The sequence below is a fragment of the Heloderma suspectum genome, chromosome 4, assembly GCF_057233095.1.
Source record: "Heloderma suspectum isolate Gila_16-S chromosome 4, 16-S_ref, whole genome shotgun sequence".
Classification (NCBI taxonomy): Eukaryota; Metazoa; Chordata; class Lepidosauria; order Squamata; family Helodermatidae; genus Heloderma; species Heloderma suspectum.
Window position 1 is genome coordinate 73304704 of NC_139461.1, and position 23873 is coordinate 73328576.

General features: G+C 44.7%; 1 protein-coding gene across 1 annotated transcript in view; it reads left to right on the top strand.

Moving 5' to 3' along the window:
- The first annotated feature begins 502 nt into the window (after nt 1–502).
- B4GALT6 (beta-1,4-galactosyltransferase 6) overlaps nt 503–23873 on the top strand; it is a 33330-nt gene continuing 9959 nt past the window's right edge. Inside the window, exons 1-4 of the mRNA XM_084848093.1 lie at nt 503–914; nt 12590–12706; nt 12902–13015; nt 17895–18019. Coding sequence (XP_084704219.1) covers nt 800–914; nt 12590–12706; nt 12902–13015; nt 17895–18019 — 471 coding nt within the window. The 5' untranslated portion in view covers nt 503–799. The remainder of the gene's footprint in view (nt 915–12589; nt 12707–12901; nt 13016–17894; nt 18020–23873) is intronic.

Below are 23873 nucleotides of genomic sequence, written 5' to 3' on the forward strand. Positions count from 1 at the left end.
GCGCGGAGTTCTGCAGTCCGCGGTCCTGCCGGGAAGCTCGCGCGCGCACACGCCCCCACTTCCCCGCCACCGCAGTACGGGGGCCTTCCGGGCTCCTGTGCGAAGTGTGTGCGCGTGTGTGTGTGAGAGAGAGAGAGGGAGAGAGGGAGAGAGGGAGGAGGGGGCGCTGGGGAGGGGAGAGAGCAGGAGCCGGCGAGCGGTGCGTATGTCGCTATGGCCGCCGCCGACACTGTCAGCCGCCAGGAAGATGAGGGCGGCGGCAGGAGCGGCTGAGATGGTTTCTGGTGGGCCGAGGAGACCCGGAGCCAATCGGCAGCAGCTGCCTCACGTCCACAGGCATTGCTAGACCCCACCCACGCTTTGGCCCTGAGCAGCGCCGCCGGCCTTGGCGGACCACACTCGCGCCAGAGAGGCGGGGCCCCGCTAGAGACCACACCCCCCGACCCCTCTGTCTCGTCTGTCCGGCCCCGCCACTCTCGTCCGCGTCGTGTAGCACCCCCGCCCCCCACGCCCGTCGCCACGCGCTCTTCCCTTGTCCCTTAACGCTGCACCGACAGCCTCCCGGCGCCTTGGTGTCTGAACGCAAAACCTGATCATGTCGACGAGTCCACCCTTGCTGCTCGGGCGTTCCGCTGTCTTGAGGCCCCCTCCTTGCCTTCGCCGGCTGTCTTAGCAGCTGGCTGGGTACCCAGCCCGTGGGCGGGTTTCGCCACCTCTTGCCCGGGAAGCGAAGCCGCCGCCGCCGCCGCCACTAGCAGCTGGGGTTAGGGAGGGGTTGCCCCTGTCCTGGAAGAGGAGAATGTCTCTCTTCAAGAAGGCGCTGCGGGTCTCCAATCGCTCCATTTTCGTCTTCATCTTCTTCTTCTCCTTCTCTTCCTCCTGTCTTTATTTCATATATGTGGCGCCTGGAATAGGTAAGAAGGGATCTCGGCTTTTTTTCAAGGTCGGTGGGTGGGATTAAAAGACATGCCACTCTAAGCCTGCCCCAAATCCTTAGGATTCATTAGGGGCTGATTCATACATCCATGCAGACGTTATCGTGGATTTCTCCTCATGCGATGATTTGTAGCTGAATCTGTGATTTCCATTGGAAAACATTGTGTTTAAAATTATGGGAGGTGATAAGAAAGTCTTTGTAGTGTATGATCTTGTGGTGGCTATTTTCACACGTGGAAGTCACCACTGGTGTTGCAGCTATTAAGAGATGAATATTTGTTTATTATTACACTTCTATCCTGCCTTTTTTCCTCTTGCAAGGAACCCAAGGCAGATTACATATGTGAACATATCTATACATATGTATATTAAGTGGTATATAAGTATCACAAACAAACAAACAAACAAATAGCCATAGTTTCATTGCAATATCCCCAACCATAACTATCTCTCTTTCTCTTACTGCACCTCCCACCCCTGCCACACACTTGCCCAGGGATAAGCTAAATACTGAAGGCCTATATGGGTTATAACATGGATTCTTCTTGTTCTCCTGGCGTAAGAGATGTGCACTTGTCTATAATGTTGTTGTAGGGGTGGGGCTTCAAGGAAGAGGAAACACCAGTTTTATCAGTACTCCAATTGGAAATTGTTGCTGCTGACAAAATCACACCCACCTTCCTGGTGGTGGTGGTTAAATGTGTGAGATGATTGTGTAAGTTACTGTATAAGATGACAATACCTGTGACTATGTGACACTATTTGTGACTAGAACAGCTCATCCAAACATTGCTTTTGACAGCTTTAAAATTTATTTAATGGGTGAATGCTTCTCAGCTTTTTCACAGAAGTCATTTAAAAACAAATTCCTCCTTCCAAAATAGTGTGCTACACTTTACCATATCAATCAACATTTTTTCCCTTTGAAATATGCTCACTACCCCTTTCTAATACTCATTTTTTTTTTTGTGGTGCTTCCTTGATGGGAACACAAATGTGCCTATTTTCAGTAACATTTTTGGATGCCATGCCACAGGAAAAAAAAAGCTTGCACAGTGTTCAGAACATTCACAGGAACGAGAATATGTTTTTACCTGTTTTGAAATTGGTTTAATACAATGAAGAAAGCTATTCCATATAGCTTATTTATTTATTCATTCAAAGATTTCTAACCTATCTTTTATGGCATACCTCCCTCACCAGGCAGTTTACAAAAAGTTTGGAAATACATAACAATAACAACAATTACAATTTAACCATTAATTTAACCATTAATTTAAAATCAGTAGCTAAAAATTTTCAAGTACAGCTCATTAATTAATCAAGCAGATTGGAATAAAAATATTTAGAGTTTTAAAAATCAGGAGTAACAAAGCCATACTTATGCCCTGGGAGGGAATTTCAAAGGTGTGGGGCCACCACTGTAAAGGCCCTAGTACCCACCTCTGTCTTCAGCAAAGGAGATCGTTACCTTGTTGTGGTGCTGGAGCTTGAGCACCTCAATGACGTCATGAGCTAAACTGTGAAGGGACACCCAAGACGGCAAGGTCATGGCAGAGAGGCCAGACTAAATAAGATCCCTGGGGAAGGAAATGGCAATCTACCCCAGTATTCTTGCCATGAAAACTAAATGGATCAGTACAAACAGATATGTCGGTATACCATCGGAAGATGGGACTCCCAGGTCAGAAGATGGTCAAAATGCTACTGGGGAGGAACAGAGGATAAGTTCAACTAGCCCCAGATGCGATGACGCAGCTAGCTCAAAGCCGAAAGGAAAGCTAGCGGCCGACGGTGCTGGTGGTGAACGACGAATCCGATGTTCTAAAGATCAACACACCATAGGAACCTGGAATGTAAGATCTATGAGCCAGGGCAAATTGGATGTGGTTATTGGGGAGATGTCAAGATTAAATATAGACATTTTGGGTGTCAGTGAACTGAAATGGACTGGAATGGGCCACTTCACATCAGATGACCACCAGATCTACTACTGTGGACAAGAGGACCACAGAAGAAATGGAGTAGCCTTCATAATTCATAATAAAGTGGCTAAAGCAGTGCTTGGATACAATCCAAAAAATGACAGAATGATCTCAATTCGAATTCAGGATAAGCCATTTAACATCACAGTGATCCAAATATACGCCCCAACCACAGATGCTGAAGAAGCAAAAGTAGCTCAGTTCTGTGAGGATCTGCAGCACCTACTGGATAGTACGCCAAACAAAGATGTTATTTTCATTACAGGAGACTGGAATGCTAAGGTGGGTAGTCAAACAACACCTGGAATTACAGGCAAGCATGGTCTGGGAGAACAAAATGAAGCAGGACATAGGCTGATAGAATTTTGCCAAGACAACTCACTGTGCATAACAAACACTCACTTCCAACAACCTAAGAGACGACTTTATACATGGACTTCACCAGACGGTCGACACCGAAATCAGATTGACTACATCCTTTGTAGCCAAAGGTGGCAGACAGCTATGCAGTTGGTAAAAACAAGACCTGGAGCTGATTGTAGTTCAGATCACGAACTTCTTATTGCACAATTTAGAATCAGACTAAAGAGAATAGGGAAGACCCACAGATCAGTTAGATATGAGCTCACTAATATTCCTCATGAATATGCAGTGGAGGTGAAGAATAGATTTAAGGGATTAGATTTAGTAGATAGGGTCCCGGAAGAACTATGGACAGAAGTTTGCAACACTGTTCAGGAGGCGGCAACAAAAAACATCCCAAAGAAAAAGAAAACCAAGAAGGCAAGATGGCTGTCTGCTGAGACACTGGAAGCAGCCCAAGAAAGAAGGAAAGCAAAAGGCAACAGTAACAGTGATAGGGGGAGATATGCCCAATTAAATGCAAAATTCCAGAGGTTAGCCAGAAGAGATCAGGAATTATTTTTAAACAAGCAATGTGCAGAAGTGGAAGAAGATAATAGAATAGGAAGGACAAGAGACCTCTTCCAGAAAATTAGAAACATCGGAGGTAAATTCCAGGCAAAAATGGGTATGATCAAAAACAAAGATGGCAAGGACTTAACAGAAGCAGAAGAGATCAAGAAAAGGAGGCAAGAATATATGGAAGATCTGTATAGGAAGGATAATAATATCGGGGATAGATTTGACAGTGTGGTCAGTGAGCTAGAGCCAGACATCCTGAAGAGTGAGGTTGAATGGGCCTTAAGAAGCATTGCTAATAACAAGGCAGCAGGAGACGATGGTATCCCAGCTGAACTGTTTAAAATCTTGCAAGATGATGCTGTCAAGGTGATGCATGCCATATGCCAGCAAATTTGGAAAACATAAGAATGGCTAACAGATTGGAAAAGATTTTATTTATTTGTTTATTATTAAATTTATTAATCGCCCATCTGGCTGGTCATCCAGCCACTCTGGGCGATGTACAACATACCATAAAACAATTTAAAACAATAAAATTCTACCATAATTTTTTTTTAAAATACTCTAACCCACCCCAAATGCCTGCCTGAACAACCATGTTTTTAATGCACGACGGAAGCTCATTAAAGAGGGGGTATGACGGAGTTCCCTAGGGAGGGAGTTCCACAGAGTGGGGGCCACCACAGAAAAGGCCCTCTCCCTCGTCCCCACCAGTCTAGCTGTCCTGGCTGATGGGACAGAGAGAAGGCCATCCGAGGCTGATCTTGTTAAGCGGCCTGTCTGGTGTTGCTGGAGGCGCTCCTTAAGATAGGCTGGGCTGGAACCATATAGGGTTTTAAAGGTGAAAACCAACACCTTGAATTTGGCCCGGAAAACAACTGGTAACCAGTGCAACTCCTTCAGCACTGGAGTGATGTGATCTCGCCGGCGGCTGCCTTTAATCAGGCGAGCCGCCGCGTTCTGCACCAGCTGCAGCTTCCGAACCGTCTTCAAGGGTAACCCCACGTAGAGCGCATTACAGTAGTCTAAACGAGAGGAGACCAGGGCATGTACTACCGATGGGAGCAGATGGTCGGGAAGGAAGGGGCGCAGCCGCCGTATCAGATGGAGTTGATACAGCGCTGTCCGGCTCACAGCTGACACCTGAGCCTCCATGGACAGCTGGGAGTCCAAAATGACCCCCAGGCTGCGGACCTGGTCTTTCAAGGGTAGCCGTACCCCATTCAACACCAGGTCAACATCCCCCAGCCTCCTCTTGTCTCCCACCAAAAGTACCTCGGTCTTGTCAGGGTTCAGATTCAGCTTATTCCTCCCCATCCAGCCACTCACCGTCTCCAGACATTTGGACAGGGATTCTACGGCCAACCTTGGTGAAGATTTGAATGAGAGGTAGAGCTGCGTGTCATCCGCATATTGATGCCACTGCACCCCAAACCTCCTGATGATAGCCCCCAGTGGCTTCACATAGATGTTAAATAGCATCGCGGAGAGGATGGAACCCTGTGGCACCCCACAAGTAAGTGGCCATGGGTCCGAAACCTCCTCTCCCAGTGCTACCCTCTGGTACCTGCCGGAGAGGAAGGACCGGAACCACCGCAATACAGTGTCTCCAATGCCCAACCCCTCCAGGCGGTCCAGGAGGATACCGTGGTCAATGGTATCAAAAGCCGCTGAAAGGTCGAGGAGAACAAGGAAGGAGCATTCACCCCTATCCAGAGCCCTCCTCATATCATCCACCAAGGCGACCAAGGCCGTTTCTGTCCCATGCCCAGGCCTGAAGCCCGATTGAAATGGGTCTAGATAATCAGTTTCTTCCAAGTGTGCCTTCAACTGCACCGCCACCACCCGCTCAATCACCTTGCCCAAAAATGGCAGATTTGAGACTGGGCAAAAGTTGTTCAGAACTTGAGGATCCAAGGAGGGCTTCTTTAAGAGCGGTCTTATCACTGCCTCCTTGAGGGCTGATGGCATCACTCCCTCCTCAAGGGAGGCATTCACCACCGCCTTGATCCCCTCACCCAGTCTCTCTCTGCAGCTCATAATGAGCCAAGATGGGCAAGGATCAAGTAAGCAGGTGGTCGGCCTTACAGATAAAAGCACCTTGTCCACTTCATCAGGAGGAAGAAGCTGGAACCGATCCCACAAAACCGGTTTGCCACAGGCCGCCTCTTGCTCACTAACTGTATCCACAGTGTGCAGAGTAACACACCTAATCTGATCAATTTTATCTGCAAAGTGCCTTGCCAAAGCCTCACAGGAGGCCTTAGAATGCTCCAGTGATTCCGGAGCCACAGGACCGACCAGGCTCCGGACCACTTGGAACAGCCTCCTGGGAGGCTCGCAGATCGCAGATGGAGGCATCGCAGATGCGATGGAGGCAGCATAATATTCCTTTTTTGCTGCCTTCACCACCACGTGATAGGCTGAAGATACAGCTCTAGCCCGTGTCTGATCGTCTTTGGAGTGAGACTTCCACCACCAGCGCTCTAGCCGTCTCACCTCCTGTTTCAGAGCTCGTAACCGCGGATTGAACCATGGTGCAGTCCGAGCCCTGTTCAGGGGGAGAGGGCGTTTCGGAGCCACCCGATCTAATGCCCCAGTGATTGCGGCATTCCAGCCACCCACCAGGGTCTCGACCGAGTGGCCGTTGGCATGCCCCAGAGAATCCCCAAGCACGTTCAGGAATCCATTTGGATCCATAAGACGCCTGGGGCGGACCATTTTAATGGGTCCTCCACCCCTGCGGAGGGGTTGTGGAACTGAGAAGTCCAACGTCACCAGATAGTGATCTGACCATGACAAGGGGGTGGTGGATATACCCCCGACTTCCAGATCACTCCCCGCTTCTCCAGAAACAAACACAAGGTCTAGTGCATGACCGGCTACATGGGTGGGCCCAGTTAGAATATGGTGCAGCTCCCAGGAGGCCATGGTCTCCATAAAGTCCCGAGGTGCTCCTGTGAGGATGGCCTCCCGAATGTACGTTGAAGTCCCCCAACACCAGTAAGTTAGGGGACTGTACACGCACATCAGAGACCACCTCAAGCACCTCGGCCAGGGAGTCAGTCGTTTAGCGGGGTGGACGGTACATGAGCAGAATCCCCAGACTGCCTTTCGGGCCCAACCTCCAGTACAACAAAAGATCAACTTATATCCCCATACCAAAAAAGGGAAGCACCAAAAATGTTCAAACTATCGAACAGTGGCACTTATTTCACATGCCAGTAAGGTAATGCTCAAGATCTTGCAAGGTAGACTCTAGCAATTCATGGAACGAGAATTACCAGATGTACAAGCTGGGTTTAGAAAAGGCAGAGGAACTAGAGACCAAATTGCCAATATCTGTTGGATAATGGAGAAAGCCAGGGAGTTTCAGAAAAACATCTATTTCTGTTTTATTGACTATTCTAAAGCCTTTGACTGTGTGGATCATAACAAATTGTGGCAAGTTCTTGGTGGTATGGGGGTACCAAGTCATCTTGTCTGCCTCCTGAGGAATCTGTATAACGACCAAGTAGCAACGGTAAGAACAGACCATGGAACAACGGACTGGTTTAAGATTGGGAACGGAGTATGGCAGGGTTGTATACTCTCACCCTACCTATTCAACCTGGACGCAGAACACATCATGCGACGTGCTGGGCTTGATGAAGCCAAGGCTGGAGTTAAAATCGCTGGAAGAAACATTAACAATCTCCGATATGCAGGTGATACCACTTTGATGTCTGAAAGCGAGGAGGAGCTGAGGAACCTCATGATGAAGGTGAATGAAGAAAGTGCAAAAGCTGGGTTGCAGTTCAACCTCAAAAAAACCAAGATTATGGCAACCAGCTTGATTGATAACTGGCAAATAGAGGGAGAAAATGCGGAGGCAGTGACAGACTTTGTCTTTCTAGGCGCAGAGATTACTGCAGACGCTGACTGCAGCCAGGAAATCAGAAGACGTTTACTTCTTGGGAGGACAGCAATGACAAATGTTGATAAAATAGTGAAGAGCAGAGACATCACACTGAGAACAAAGGTCCGCATAGTTAAAGCAATGGTATTCCCCGTAGTAACCTATGGCTGTGAGAGCTGGACCATAAGGTAGGCTGAGTGAAGGAAGATAGATGCTTTTGAACTATGGTGCTGGAGGAACATTCTGAGAGTGCCTTGGACTGCAAGAAGATCAAACCAGTCCATACTCCAGGAAATCAAGCCAGACTGCTCACTTGAGGGAATGATATTCAAGGCAAAACTAAAGAACTTTGGCCACATCATGAGAAGACAGGATACCCTGGAGAAGATGCTGATGCTGGGGAAAGTGGAAGGCAAAAGGAAGAGAGGCCAACCAAGGGCAAGATGGATGGATTATATTCTGTAGGTGACGGACTCGAGCTTGGGGGAGCTGGGGGTGGCGACGGCTGACAGGAAGCTCTGGCGTGGGCTGGTCCATGAAGTCATGAAGAGTTGGAAGCAACTGACCGAATAAACAACCACACTCGCCTCTATAAAAGCTCTTATCAGCAGGCCAGAGAATGGCCCCCCACGCGCTTATCTCAATACTCAGGTAGGCTCATATGAGTGTAAGTAATCCTTCAGATAATCTGGTCCCAAATGATTTTGGCTTTTAAGGCCAAAACCAGCACTCTGAATTTTTACCCAGCACTTGATTTAACTACTATCTGGACTCAGTATAAGGGCAGAATAAATATTTCAGCAGAATTTGACTGTCACATTGATCTCAGTTTTTGCTTCAAGTAAATGCAATTAGTGTTGCAGTTTTATTTAAACTAATAGTAATATTTTTCTAAGCAAAGATTCTGATGATCATATATAACACTGTGTTAGATTATACCAGTGGAAATCCATGAATGGTTTTAGATAGACCTTTTTCTGTTTGGTAATGAATGCATTTTACCCGTTCTCTTTCCCCTTATATGCACTGGCTGGGTTTGGACATAACACTAAAGCTTAGTGTTATGCAAACAAGCCTGGGTGAGCCTTGGGTTCATGTACTTCCTCTCCCCGTTCTACCTCTGTTGTGGCCACAAGGAAGAGCTTGGAAGCATTCACTTCGTGTTTTAAACTAGCTGCAGTTTGCCATTAATGTCTAAACCTAGAACTGCAGTTAGTTTAAACTATGGTTTATTGAGAAGAAGTCAGGATTAGAAACTACAGTTTGATCTTTCATATAACTACAGCCTGTCATTGTTGAATGTAACAACAAACCATGGTTAGTTTAAACTGGAAGTGGATGCTTCTGATCTTCATCTCGTGGTTGTCACTAGAAGAAAAGAGGGGAGGGGGCATTGTGTGAGCCTGAGGCTTCCCTAGCCTATTTGACATAGCGCTAAAGTACGATTTAGGCATGTTGCATATGAACCCATTCATTAATTCCGCACTACTTACCTTATTCAGAAACACAGACAGCATTCACCTCACCCCATTTTCTCTCACTATCACACCAGTACACACAGCCCATTTTCACATAAAGGGAGCTAAAATTTGGGCAGTCAAAAGTGAAGGGGTTGTATCTTACACTCACCATCCACCAGTGGAATGAAAACCACTGGCAGAATGCTTTTGCCCTCCTCACTGCATGCTTTCTAGTTCTGCTCTGACGGGTCCCACCACCTCTGGAGCAGATTTGGAAGGCCTGTAGGGAGGAGGAGAGCAAGGGGAAGTCTGTTTGCATGGTGCTGAATTTAAGCCAAGCACAGGAATAGAAAGCAGGCCTCAGGTAGGTAATCGGTGTTTGGGGAAAGACTGAAAATATATAACAGAACTGAGAAGCAGTAAGTGGGACTTGACTTAGGTGATGGACGTGGGAGGAAGAAACAATGGTCTGTTGGTGTAGATCACTGATAGGAGAAGGAGGCTTAGGATAGACCAGTGGGGGAGTGGGTGCAGGGAAGAGAAGACGAAGTGGTTTTGATGCGACCTGAATTCAGACATCTCTACACGAGCCTAAAATCCTGCATTCAGAATGGGGCTTTCTGAAGAACCTTGTGTAAGGTTCTTAATGTTTACTTGTTCTGAATTCTCACCTTATGGAAGACCTTGATTTTAAAAAAATAAGTAGCTCCTATTGAATTTGATTTACACTGCTTTCTAAGGGAATATGTTTCATTAGGGGTTGCCTGCATGTGAATTAAATAACAGTGCAGTGGTTAAACAACTTAATTTTTTCTTATTTAGGGAAAGCATAACCCCGTTGAGAAAATTACATGACTTTATGATGCATATTTAGTTACATTGCTTTGAGTATGATTTGTTTCATATAGTGGCTTTGCTGTGATAGCTAAATTTGTTTCTATGTTTGATGCATTCAGATTAATAATGACTGATTATAGGATACTGATAGGGTCTGATAGGATATAGGTCAATATTATATACTTTTATCTAGTTTATATTGATACTTTTTGTTCTTAATGCTAGCAATGACATTTCAAATTGCTGTAAATACCATTACAGTTCTAGTTATAATTATGTTTTTAACACGAAAGCTTGTCTTTGTAAGTTGGTAATAGGTGTGATATTTTTGTGTACAGTCCAACCTGATTCTTAATTCCATGTTGCAGAAGTAACATCATACCTGTGGTGTGCCAGTCATGTCTGTAAGTAGAATACTGCATGGATCAGGAAACAATGTGATTTTTTTTTGTCTTGGAGAGAGAATTTGGCATCTGAAGGAATCATGTCAGTGAAATGCCCAGTCCATATAGCTTTCTGCTTACAGATGTTACTGGTGTATCATGGGATTGAGCTATGCAGAAAAACACTCTTCTATGCTTGCATATTTATTACCTGACAGATGATCAGTGCTATCAGCATCAATCACATGTTGAATCTGAGAGGGGAACAGATGCTAGACCTATAAGTAATTATTTCCTTTTAAAAAATGAAATGTGTCTTTGCATCTAACAGAGTTTTGCAGAGTTAGTGAGGAAAAAGACTGGTGCTCTATACTGCATACTTATGTTTGTACATTTCGCATCCAAACTATTCTTGAGACCCTCACAACTTTACATTTTTTGTCAGTACTGTAATTTGATTTACATTGCCTTGCATAAGTATTCACTCCCTTTGACTTTTCCACATTTTGTTGTATTACAACTTGGAATTAAACTGGATTTAATTAGGATTTCTTGTCACGATCTACACAGAATAGTCCATAATGTCAAAGTGGGGGAAAAAAATCTACATATTTTACAAAATGATTTACAAATAAAAAAACTGAAATGTCTGGATTGCATAAGTATTAACCCCCTAAATAAGCTCTGGTGCAATCAGCTGCCTTCGGAAGTCACATAATTGTTTGAATGGAGTCCACCTGTGTGCATTTCAAGTGTCACATGATCTCAGATTAAATACACCTGTTTCTGGAAGGCCCCAGAGTTTGTTGGAGAGCATATCTAAACAAACAGCATCATTGAAGACCAAGGAGCTATCAAAACAAGTCCTGGATAAGTTCTGGAGGAAGCACCAATCAGGGTTGGGTTATAAAAAATATCCCGAACTATGAACATCCCCCGGAGCCCCATTAAATACATTATTACAAAATGGAAAGAATATGGCACAACTGCGACTCTGCCTAAAGAAGGCTGTCCACCAAAAGTGACAGGGTAACGACGGCATTAGTCAGAGAAGCAACCAAGAGGCCAATGGTAACTCTGAAGGAGCTGGAGAGTTCCACAGCTGACATGGGAGAAAATGTCTATCGCTCAGACACTCCACAAACCTGGGCTTTATGGAAGAGTGGTGAGAAGAAAGCCATTGCTGAAAAAAATCCCTTATCAAATCCCATTTGGATTTTGTCAAAAGGCATGTGGGCATAGCAAATATGTGGAAAAGGGTTCTCTGGTCTGCTGAGACCAAAATTGAACTTTTGGGCCTTACTGCAAAACACTATATGTGGCACAAAGCCAACAGTGCTTATCGCCCTGAGAACACCTTCCCCACGGTGAAGCATAGTGGTGGCAGCATCATGTTGTGGGGATGCTTTTCATCAGCAGGGACTGGGAAACTGGTCTGGATTGAGTGCAAGATGGATGGCGCCAAATACAGGGAAATTCTAGAGGAAAACCTGTTTCAGTCTGCAAGGGACCTGGGACTGGGGCAGAGGTTCACCTTCCTGCAGGACAATGACCCTAAACACACAGCAAAGTTATACTGGAGTGGTTTGAAAACAAGACCCTGAATGTCTTTGAATGGCCCAGTCAAAGCCCAGACCTCAATCCAATTAAGAATCTGTGGCAAGACTTGAAAATTGCTGTTCACCAACGGTTCTCATCCAACCTGACAGAACTTGAGCAATTTTGCCAAGAAGAACAGGCAAAAATTGTAGGATCCAGATGCACAAGTCTGGTAGAGACTTACCCCCAAAGACTCACAGCTGTAATTGCTGCCAAAGGTGCTTCTACCAAATATGACTCAGGGAGGTGAATACTTATGCAACCAACAAATGCCAGTTTATTTTTGTTTAATTAACTTTTGTGCCACAATAAAAATACTTTGCACCTTCAAAGTGTTCAGTATGTTGTGTAAATCAAATGGTAAAAATGCCAATTAAATCCACTTTAATTCCAGGTTGTAACACAACAAAATGTGGAGATGTCAAAGGGTGTGTGTGAATACTTACTTATGCAAGGTACTTATGTAACTGTGGTGGTTCATTCTAAAATTGTTCATTCTGATTATGAATAAAACATTCAATTTTACATTTCAAATGGAAGGTAATTTTGACTTTTTTTCCTCAACAGCAAACACATATTTATTTATGGTACAAGCACGAGGTATAATGTTGAAAGAAAATGTAAAAACAATAGGACATATGATCAGGTTGTACACGAACAAAAATGCTACATTAAATGGCACAGGTAAGAATGTAAAACTTCCAGTTTTAAAGTAATACTATCTTAACAAATTATTTTAAGATCAGAAGTAGGTAATTAATATGCAGAAGTTGATGTACATAAAAATCCTCTGCAGTTATGTTATAATTATTTGGGAATACTGCCTAGCAAACATTATTGAATAGCTGAAGAAACTTTCTTGTTTTTTTTTCTATTAAGATTACCCTGAAGGCAACAATACAAGTGATAACCTTGCTCCAACTGTGATGTATCTTCCAGAAAATTTCACTTATTCTCCTTGCCAAACTTGTCCAGAAAAATTGCCCTACATGAGTAAGTTTACCTTCACCTTAACATAAAACCTGTTAGACTATTAGAAATAGTTTAAAAACAGTGTTCTTCAATAAAGCACTTAAATGATGTTGCACTTATTAAAATTAATTCCATAATGAATATTGATATAACTGTTATAACTAGATTTAAAATACCATAAAAGCATAACAATTAAAGGGGGAAAAACAGCATCCAACCAAACAGACCCACTTACAGGCCAAAGGCCTTCTTGAATAAAGCAGTCTTTGCCTGCTGGCGGAAGGACAGCAGAGAGGGAGTGAACTTACATTAATTTGCATAGGGTCATTCACATCAGAAAATTTTCAGTTTGCATCAAAAAAATTTATGATGCCTAGAGAGATCTAATTCAGCAAGTTTATTTTACTTGGAAATAGTAAACAACAAAGCTAAAGAAAGTACACCACAAGTATTTGACCTGACATGTTTGAGGGGGGAAATTAAAGCACACTTAGGGCACAATCCTATAGTTGCTAGTCAGTGGCTAGACGGAACTGACCTCCACCCCCTCCCACGCTGCATCGTAGGCAGCGCGGATTGGCTCCATGCTGTGTGCTCGGAAATGCAGCATGGAGCAGGGAAAACAGGGTGTTCCTGGGGTTGGGCCAGGGTGGGGATGTCAGAAATGCCAGTATGACGTTTCCTATGTGTCGTCCAGCTGCCCCTCCCCACGCTCTGAGGTCACACGTCTAGACAGCTGAAATCAGCTGTCTAGCCATGAAAGCAGGGCGGCAGGAACGCGGAGGAGATGTGCTCCTCACCACTCCTCCCACCCTGCAGTGGATAGGCAGTCGCCCCCAGGGTCAGAGGCAACTGTTGAACTGCATAGGATTGCTCTCTCCATGTGATTTGAATGTTATATTATGTAGAAAGTTTTATTGGAGTACTTGTAAAAATGTAATGATACTAGCATGTACTTCCCTTACATTGTTTAAATTTAAGAAAAAAACAGAAGGTACTGAAAACTGTTCACACACTAGTTAATGTTAGCAACTCAATGAACTGTGCATGATATGCTGACAACCACTCATCTATTTCAACAGAGTTCAACTCTCTTCCACTCTGGTTGTTGGGGCACCTTCAGTTTTGTTGTCTCCCTGTGAAATGGAACTAGTGACATCTATTTCAATGACATATATGAGTCTTGTCACATACTTGCTAGGGATAATCACTTGAAAAACATTAACTACAACTCTGAAATGGTCAGGCTTGCCTAATACTACATTTTCAATTGGCATACATTCATTTCTACTAATGAACTTGTGAAATGGAAAATTTTCTGCAGAAAAATTTAAGCACTGGAAATTTTCCAAAACATCACTGGATAAACAATGGCTTATTGTTACATACATGAACCTTTGATTTGTAACCTTCCCTTTCCTGTCTTCCTCCAACATGGCTATGAGGAGGAGTTTGCTGGCAATTGCTTCCAATTTTAGTTACCCACAATTTAGCATTGTGTCTCAACCCTAAACTGTGGTTAATTTTAATGGTGGTTAATTAATACAAGTCAGCTTCATAAACTATGAGTTGAAGATGGTTTGTTCCATCTAACCATAGTTATGGCTAACCCCAGTTTGTGTGATTTCAAACATAATACCTAACTGTGGTTAGTCTAAAATAATAGTGAAATCTTCCAAATTCCTCCTTGTGGCTACACCAGAGTGGGGGGGGGGGAGTGTGAGAGCCTGAGGTTTACTGTGACTCATTCCCATGATGATGAACTATAGTTTATTGTTACGTACAAATGAGGCCACTGCTAGCCCAAGGTCACCCAGTGAATGTCAGGTCTGACACTCGGGCTCTAAGAGCCAGTTTTGTGCAGCGGAGAGAGTAAAATATTGACCTAGTTTCTGACTCTGTACTTAGTGAGAAGGTACTGTAAAACTACACATTTCTTTGTTACCTGGCAGGTTGCTTTACTGAAATGTTTGTCCTGTCCTGTCTTGAAATGTTTGGATAAACTTAAACTCAGATTTGAAAATAAGTCACATCCACAACATCAAGATATAACCTTCAAATCTGAACAAGGCTACAGTATCCACATCTTAAATCTATAAGTTTCACCTATTTCTTTCAGTGGTCAGTCTTGCAGTATTTCCAGAAGATGTTAGGGGATTTAACAAATGCCTTTAGGGATAGAGTTTTACAGACATGACATAGCCACAGAAAATACTGTTTCATACCCTTTTGATATGGAGCTGGCAGACAGATGAGTATTAACCAAAAGGTAGATCTATTGAGAATAGGCAGATTTTGCACTGCTTAGTAGGTAGCCCACCCCCCAGACTAATCTCAATGTTGAGTTTGTGGCAAGACACTAATAAACTCTTAGGGCCAATTCACACTGCACATGGCATGCCTATTTGTGGCATGTACGCTGTGACTCAGTTTGGAGTTAGATTAAACTATGGTTTAGTACTACATGAGTGAGCCTCAAGTTCATGTACTCCCATCTCCTCTAGCTGCAAGGAAGGAGATTGGAAGCATTTCCTTCTGTTTACAACTAACTGCAGTTTAGTGTTCTGAACTCGGTCAAACTGTGTATAGTTGTAGTTATGGTTTGTCTGAAGAAGCCAATTCCAAGCTGTGGTTTATGACCCTGGCTTGTTTGAATAAACCTCAGTTAAAACTAACCATTATTCATGGTTTAGAGAGAACAACAAATTGACCAAGTCTGCATGATCACCATGGCCCATCGTGGCTTATTTAAGGCACGATGAGCCGTGTGCCTACAGGTGCCATCCTGAAAATTCAAGCCATGACCGCGGCTTGTTGTGTGATCTGAATCCGGTGAGGGTGGGTTGTGTGAGTGCTAAACAACCCTCACAGAACCCTAAAATAGTCCATGGGGTTCGGATGGCACAACAAGCTGCAGTTATGGCTTGAATATTCAACATGGCCACTTGCACATGCCACAGCCCACTGTGGCTTAAATAAGCCATGATGAGCTGTTTGATCATGCAAACTGGCCCTTGGTGTTTAGTTGAAAATGGAAGGAAATGGTTCTGATGTCATTGTAGCTGGAAGGGGAGCTGGGAGCAGACTTGTGAACATAATGTTAAACTTTGGTTTATAATTATGTCCAAACCAGGCCAGTGTTTGCAGTGGTAAACTCAAGTGAAGTTCAGAGGGGAGATACATGTATGTAAATGCACAGTGACATGTACTGGAAAATAACAGTTGGCTGAAGTTCTCTGTTGCATATCTAGTGCATATTTTCAAAGATGCATCTCAGCTTCTCATTTTGTGGTACTTATCAATGTACACCAATGTGCATGTGGAAAACGTGCATGTGGAAAACGTGCATGCTGTAAAGTGTGAATCAGCCCTCAATCTACCACAAGTCAGAGTGGCAGAACAGCACACTGAATATTTTGGATTGTTAAACATTTTAATTTTAGTTTGAGGAGGTTTTATCTTTTTTTACATGGAGCTATTAGTATGTGGAGTTAATAAACAATAACATTTAGTAGTCTGAAAGAAACTCATCATAGTATTATTAATATATGTCTGTCCTACGTGTATAAATCTAAGTAGAATGGATGTTCTCCATCTGCCAAGTGGAAGATTGTCTTCTCTTAAACCATAAGGCATTAAGCAGCACTTGGAAGAGAACGGTTTAAATCCAACATCATGCAGGTGGACTTCTCCTTGCTCCCCTCCCCATTGCACCCCCCACGTGCCTTCCAAGTCTGCTCCAGAGGATCTCCCAACCCTCCAGAGCAGATTTGGGGGACATGCAGTGGGGAGAAGAAAAACGTTCCTCCAGTGGTTTCCATTCCACTAGCAGAGAGTCAGGGTTGGATACAATGCTGCATCAGCTATCAGCAGAATATTGCTTCTCTATATAAATGCAGTTCCTGGCTTACCTGGGAAGTAATGTTGTGGTGGTGCGTGGTCCCAGTGGGGAGGCAGGGAGGGGGCAGCTGAGCCATGGCAGCCAAGTGTGCACCCATGCGGGAGGCAGGGAGCCAGTCAGGACTAAATTGGCTCGGTGGGAAGAGGACTTTGTAGGCCGACTGGAGTGAAAACTTCTGTCCCTCTAGTCTGCTAGAGCCTGTTAAGAGTGGGGCCTCACACGTGGCTTCAGCAGCGCTGTTGCCGACTTCCCCACCCACCCACACCAGGGTAACTTCTTGCCATGGATGATGGTTAATCGCTGATTAACAGGGCTGGGAAGGAATTTTACCTGTACATAGATTGGCACCATGGCGCAGAGTTTTCACCTTCCCCATTGCAAGAATATTAACTTGGTGATATTTGGATTTGTTTGGCTTGACAAGTATAACTGTAAGGTTGGTTATAAAACTTTCAATTCCAAGTCACAGCTTTGCAGGCATAGAAGGCATTGGGCTGGATCCATTGGTAAGGGGAACAGGATTGGGTGCCCCATTTTCCCCTTCAAGAGGGGGCCCCCTTAAGGGAACGTATGGGGTGTGTGGCATTAAGACCCAGCTTAGCATGGGGCTGCAATCCGGGCCACAACCCAGGGAGGCAGAAAGGGGCTCACTTCAGTGGTCTGCACTGTGGGGTGTGCCTCTGGCTCCTGCCCCCCCATGAGGTACCTGGCAGGCAGGCCAGGTTGATGGGATCAGACTGCAGGCTGGTAATCCGATTAACGGATCCATGCCCTATGCCCCCGCCAACTCTATTCCAGGCTGAACCAGTAAAGTTGTGGCCAAGTATTTAACTCATCCAACTCTATGTCTGGATTTGTTTCCCCACCTCCCTTCCTGCCCTAAGGGGACTAGCTATGCGTTGCCACACACAACAGTATCTATGTAGTTTTTATCCATTAGTTTTAACTATGTGCAAAAATCAGAATCAAAATTTATATTTTATGCTTCTCACTACCTAGGAGGCATTATCGATGCCAATATGAGTGAAATTAGTTTGGATGAAATTCAGCAGCTGTTTTCAAAAGATTTAGACATTGAGCCAGGTGGTCATTGGAAGCCAAAAGACTGCAAACCACGGTGGAAGGTGAGGTGAAGTTAGTTTTTACTGACCTGTTTACAATTTCTTAATATCGAAAAATTGTAAGCATCCTTCTTAGAAGTTTAAATCTATGTGCCATTTGATTTAATAGGTGATTTTCTCAAAGTGTAAAACTGGGTTTCTTTGTAATATTGGAACACATCTTCAGAAGGTTATAGAACATAACTGAAATGTGTGTGTGAATCATTTGTATTCTACTTTTCCATCCAAACAAAGTTTCAAAGTCATACGTACAACAGATAAAGGATAAAAAAAAAACAAAACCCTTTTAAAAATTTCAATAACAATCGCGGTACTATTCAGTTAATCAGCTAGCAATAAAATTCTGACTTCGGATCAAATTGGAAATTTATTTATTAGAGTATGTTTGGATTTCCCCTGCCATTCAATGAGTGCTTGAGGTGGTATAAAATAAAAATACAAAGATTAAAATACATAAAAAACAAAAACCTAAAACATATTTTAAAATGGGGAATTAATGATAAAAACAGAGAGCAGAATTAACTATTAAGCTCAGAATAATATTGTCTTCGCCAGCCATCTGAAGGACACTGAGGAGGAGGCTAACTTAGCCTTCCTGAGGAGGGTGTTCCACAACTGGGATGCTGCTACACCAAAAGCCCTGGTACAAGTACTGACCAATCTCACCTCTCTAGAAGATGGGACATGCAGCGGAGCCTCAGATGATGACTACAAATTTTGGGCAGGCTCATATGGGAGGTGTTGGTCTTTCAGATATCCTGGTCCCAAGCCATTTAGGGCTTTATAGGTAAGAACCAGCACTTCGAATTGAGGTTGGAAACAAATTGAAAGCCAGTGCAGCTGTTTCAAGACTGCTGTTGTGTGGTCTGTAACATGTATACCAAAATCCGGCTGTTGCATTTTGCACTAGGTGAAGTTTCCGTACACTCTCCAAAGGCAGCCCCACATAGAGCACATTACAATAACCTAAACATGAGTTGATTAAGACAGGGATCACTGTGGCTAGATCTACCTTCCCCAAGAAGGGACATACCTGGCACACCAACTGAAGTTAGGGAAAGGCACTCCTGGTCACTGCCACCACCTGACCATACACCTCTAAGCTGCATACCTGATCCTTTAGAGGTAGTGCTATCCCATCCAGAACAGGTTGTACTCCCAATCCTGTGTTGGCATGTCTATTGCCCAGCAGGGCCTCCATTTTGTGTAGATTGAGCCTCAGTTGTTTTGCCCACATGCAGTCCATCTATCAGGTTCCCGGGTGTCATGCCTAACCCAGGCCAGGATGACTCAATGGATGGTGATTCTGAGACCGTGGAGTCCAACAATCTAGGGCATCATCCTGATGCTGACACTCCTAGTACCTCCAGGGAAGCTACACCAGATCCTCCAGTACTGGTGGACACTGAGGAATCCCTGGACAATGGCCCTGAGGACCATACATCCCCCAAAGAATATGAGGATGAGTATCCACCCAACTCTAGAATGTGCTGGCGCCAGAAGGTAGAGAAACAAGCTGTTGCTCGGAGGCAAAGCGCATGCCTCAAGAGCCACAGCAACCGGTGTCCTCAAGAGTAGGGCCCTCCTCATGAGGAGGACTTTTTACACAAACCTCTGATAAAATTCAGCTGAGCTCTGGGTGGGGCTTTGAAAGCTCTGGCTCTATCAGTTCTCAGTTGAAACATGAAAGCTGTTGGAAACTACACCTTACCTCAGTTTCCAGTGCCTTGTTCTCCTGTTTTCATGACCCTACCTTGTGATTGAACCTCTGTGCTACTGACCTCTGGACTCCTGTTTGACTCTGATTTTTGGATTATGTTTCTATTTGACTGCTTTTTCATGTTTTGACCTTGGCTATGTCTCAGAGTTCTTGTGGAAACCACCTACTTACCTGGTAAAGCGATGCCTTTGACTTTTGCCTGTTTATTGACCTTTGCCTGTTTATTGAACTGCCTTTGGATTTGCCCCTCAATTACCTTAATGGTGAGTCTGACCCAGCCTAAGTGAGACACCATCACTGTACCTAAACACCAGTTCAGGACTTCCACAGCCTCCTTGGCATCAGTTGAAAAGGAGAGATAGAGCTGGCTATTCATCAGCATAGTGATGAGACCCAACCCCAAAACTCTGGAAGACCTTTCCCAGCAGCTTCATGTGTATGTTAAACAGCATGAGGAACAGAATAGAGACCTGAGGAACCCCATAGGCCAATGGCTAGGGGATGTGCAATAGTCCTCCAGCACCACCTTCTGGAAATACCAAATAGGACTGGAGCCACTGCAACACAGTACATCCAAGTTCCCTATCAACCAAGCGTCCCAGAAGGATACCATAATTTATGGTATGGAATGACAGGGGCAGTCACATTTGTTTATTTACATGTCTGATCATATGTAAAACAGGGTTAGGGGTGGGAGACTAATTCTTACATGAAAGGGGCATATGAGTGAAAAGAACATAACATAAGAACAAAAGAAGAGCCATGCTGGATCAGACCAAGGGTCCATCTAGTCCAGCATTCTGTTCACACAGTGGCCAACCAGCTGTCAACTAGGAACCCACAAGCAGGGCATGAGCGCAACAGCACCCTCCCACCCATGTTCCCCAGCAACTGGTGTACATAGGCTCACTGCCTCTGGTACTGGAGGTAGCACATAGCCATCAGGACTAGTAGCCATTGATAGCTTTTTCCTCCAGGAATTTGTCCACCCCCTTTTTAAAGCCATCCAAATCGGTGGCCATCACTACATCCTGTGGTAGCACATTCCATAGTTTAAGTATGTGCTGTGTGAAGAAGTCCTTCCTTTTATCTGTCCTGAATCTCCCACCAATTAGCTTCATAGGACCCCAGGTTCTAGTATTTTGAGAGAGGGAGAAGTATAAAAGAACTGAACCTTTTAAATAAAAATAAATAAATAAAAAGAACTGAACCTTCTCTCACCTTACTTCCCCATGCTCTGCTGCTTCAAACACACATTGCCCAGCTTGATTCACTTCTGTTATTGGAGCTGAGCTAGAGAAAAGTACCTGGGATTGAGGTAAAGTTCCACTTCCTTTGCTGATGTATTTCTTTTGATATAAAATTGAATCCTCCTACCCCCTACTTCATTTGTGAATGGGGCACCTGGTGAACAACAAATGGATGCCTTTATCACATGTAGGGGGGATCTTCAAGACAACAGAATGAGAAGTGCATTGTAGTATTATCCGTATTTCCATGGAATTGGCTTTGGGCCGTCAGGGACACATCAAGCAAGAAAAGCCAAGTGTACTCTGCCTTTAAAAATCCAGTTTTCACGGGTCACACAGTGCTTGAAAGGAACATACTTCCATTTTGGAGGGGGGAGTAGAACTGAATGTCATCAAACTGGCAGGGGCTGCTCAACCAATGAGAGAGGCTTGTTTCTCACCCCTGTCTAGGCTCCCCCCTGCTACTACATTATTATGCATGGAGAGTAACTAATTCACAATTCCATTCGAGCAAACAGTCACAGAGTTAGAACTCCCACCCCCACCCCGGTTTCTTCAATGTGTGCACTTTTGCATGATGAAGCCAAAATCCCTGCTTCTTCAGTGCAGCATCTGAAGGCTCCCCCTGAGAGCAGCCCCCCCATTTCACCCTATTCCAGCAAACCGTGACAGCGTTATAGTTTCCACACACTCCTTTCTCCTTCTCTGGGCACTTTCTCCCTGCTCGCAATGAAAGGCTTCTCTGCTCCCCTGATCCTGATACTGTGGCAAATCTCTACTGCAATAAAGCCCTAATATGCTTTTGTTTAATGCCAAAGGAAAGACTATAAGCTCACTGTTCCCTCACTTTTCCAAGAAGAAGCCAAAATCCCAGATTATCCAGTGCAGCATCTGTATGTTCCTTCTAGAGCACCCTACCACCCCAATTTTGCTCCATTCCAGCAAACTGTCACACAGTTGTAGCTTCCAAGCTGTTTTTACTGCAAGCATCACGGAAGGGAAACAATCCGCAAGGATCAGACAAGCTCTGAAGTAAAGCAAACATCAAAGAAGCGGAGTAATACAAACATCAGAGAAGCAGCTAAGTAATGCAAGGATCAGACAAGTGCCCAGAGAAGCGAAGTAATGAAACATCGGAGAGGCGAATTAACACAACATCAGAGAAGTGAATCAACCCAAGATCAGGCAAACACCAGAGAAGCTCATAATGATGGCTCTCAATGGGAAAGGGGAGGCTAGTTACTCCCACTGGTGAAAAGTATTGCGCAATTCTGAAGGCTCAACAGAGTGCAACAGCGCTTTTATGAGTCATAAAGGCAGGCTAGTTACTGTAGTTGCGCTAATTACTCTCCCTGGGGGAGTAGTGCCAATGGGGAAAATGAGTGAATGAGGGGCAAAGGGGAAGCCCCATCCCTTGACCATATTAGTGCCAGGTTACAGCCATATCACAAAGGCACGCCGAGGAGTTAATGTGGAAGAACTCGCCACATTGCAGCAGAACTGCATGGGAGCCACTTTAATTGAAAAAAAATGGAGTAAAAGGACTTTCAGATAATGCGGCTTTTCAAGACAAAAGCTGCTGGTTGGCAGCACACTGGCCACAACATCATGCACCACAAATGACCTCAAAACACTCCCAATCCATAGGAAATCCCCCATGAAGACAGCCCCCAGTTTGGCCCTTTGAAAAACACTACTAAATAGCTACATTTTCAACTGGTTACTAGAACAAAAATGGATGGGTTCTGACAGATTTCTTTGCGTAGGGAATTCCACAGTGGCTAAGATGCCACTACTGAAAAAGCCTTATTCTGTATCATTGATTTAATCTGCTGGTTTTTAATGGAATAGGGTGTCACTTGATCTCAAAGTGCAGGAAGATCGTATGTTCAGAAGTAGATGTTCCCTAAGGTATGCTGGTCACGGTCTATTTGGTTTTTAAAGGTAATAACCTAAAATTGTCTCCAGACGTAAATTGGAGGTGTCTTAATGTTAAAAAATAAGTGTTTTATTTTTAAAACTCCTTACTAGGGATGGACGAAAGGGACTTACCTGGTCCCGCAGCTTGCTTCGCGGTGGGGGGGGGAGGCGCTTCGGTTCTCCCCCCGAAGTTCAGGTGAGGAGGGGAGGCGCCCCGCCCGGCCAAAATTCAGGCCGGGGGGGAGGCGCCCCATCCCTCGCCGCTGAAATTCAGGCCGGGGAGGAGCGCCCTGTCTCCCCAGCCGCGAAAAAAAAAGGAAAGTAAAAAAAAACAACACACACACCCATGATAGGCTACGTAACGATTTACATAGCCTATCATGGCTAGATTTCCAAAGTCAGCCATGATAGGCTACGTAAATCATCACGTAGCCTATCACGGGTGACTTCGAAAAAAAAATGCGTATGCAAATGGCGGCGCCCATGGGGCGCCGCCATTTGCATTCCTTATTTTGGCACGTCTAGTCTATGTAAAGATTTACGTAGACTACGGCGAAAATAAGGGAACGCTATTTGTGTTGCCCTTATTTTCGCCGTAGTCTACGTAAATCTTTACGTAGACTAGACGTGCCAAAATAAGGAAAGCAAATGGTGGCGCCCATGGGCTGCCCCCATTTGCGTACGCGCTTTTTTTTTTCTTCAAAGTCACCCGTGATAGGCTACGTGACGATTTACGTAGCCTATCACGGCTGACTTTGGAAATCTAGCCGTGATAGGCTACGTAAATCGTTATGTAGCCTATCACGGGTGTGTGTTTGTTTGTTTGCAATGGCGGCGGTGGCAGCCGGTCGGGAGACCGGCCCCCACCCCTGCCAAAACGCCGCCGAAACGCCGCCGGGACCTGCCGCCGAGAGGGACATTCGGCCACAGTAAGTCCCATCCCAAGGGGGGGGGGCCGGGGGGCCGG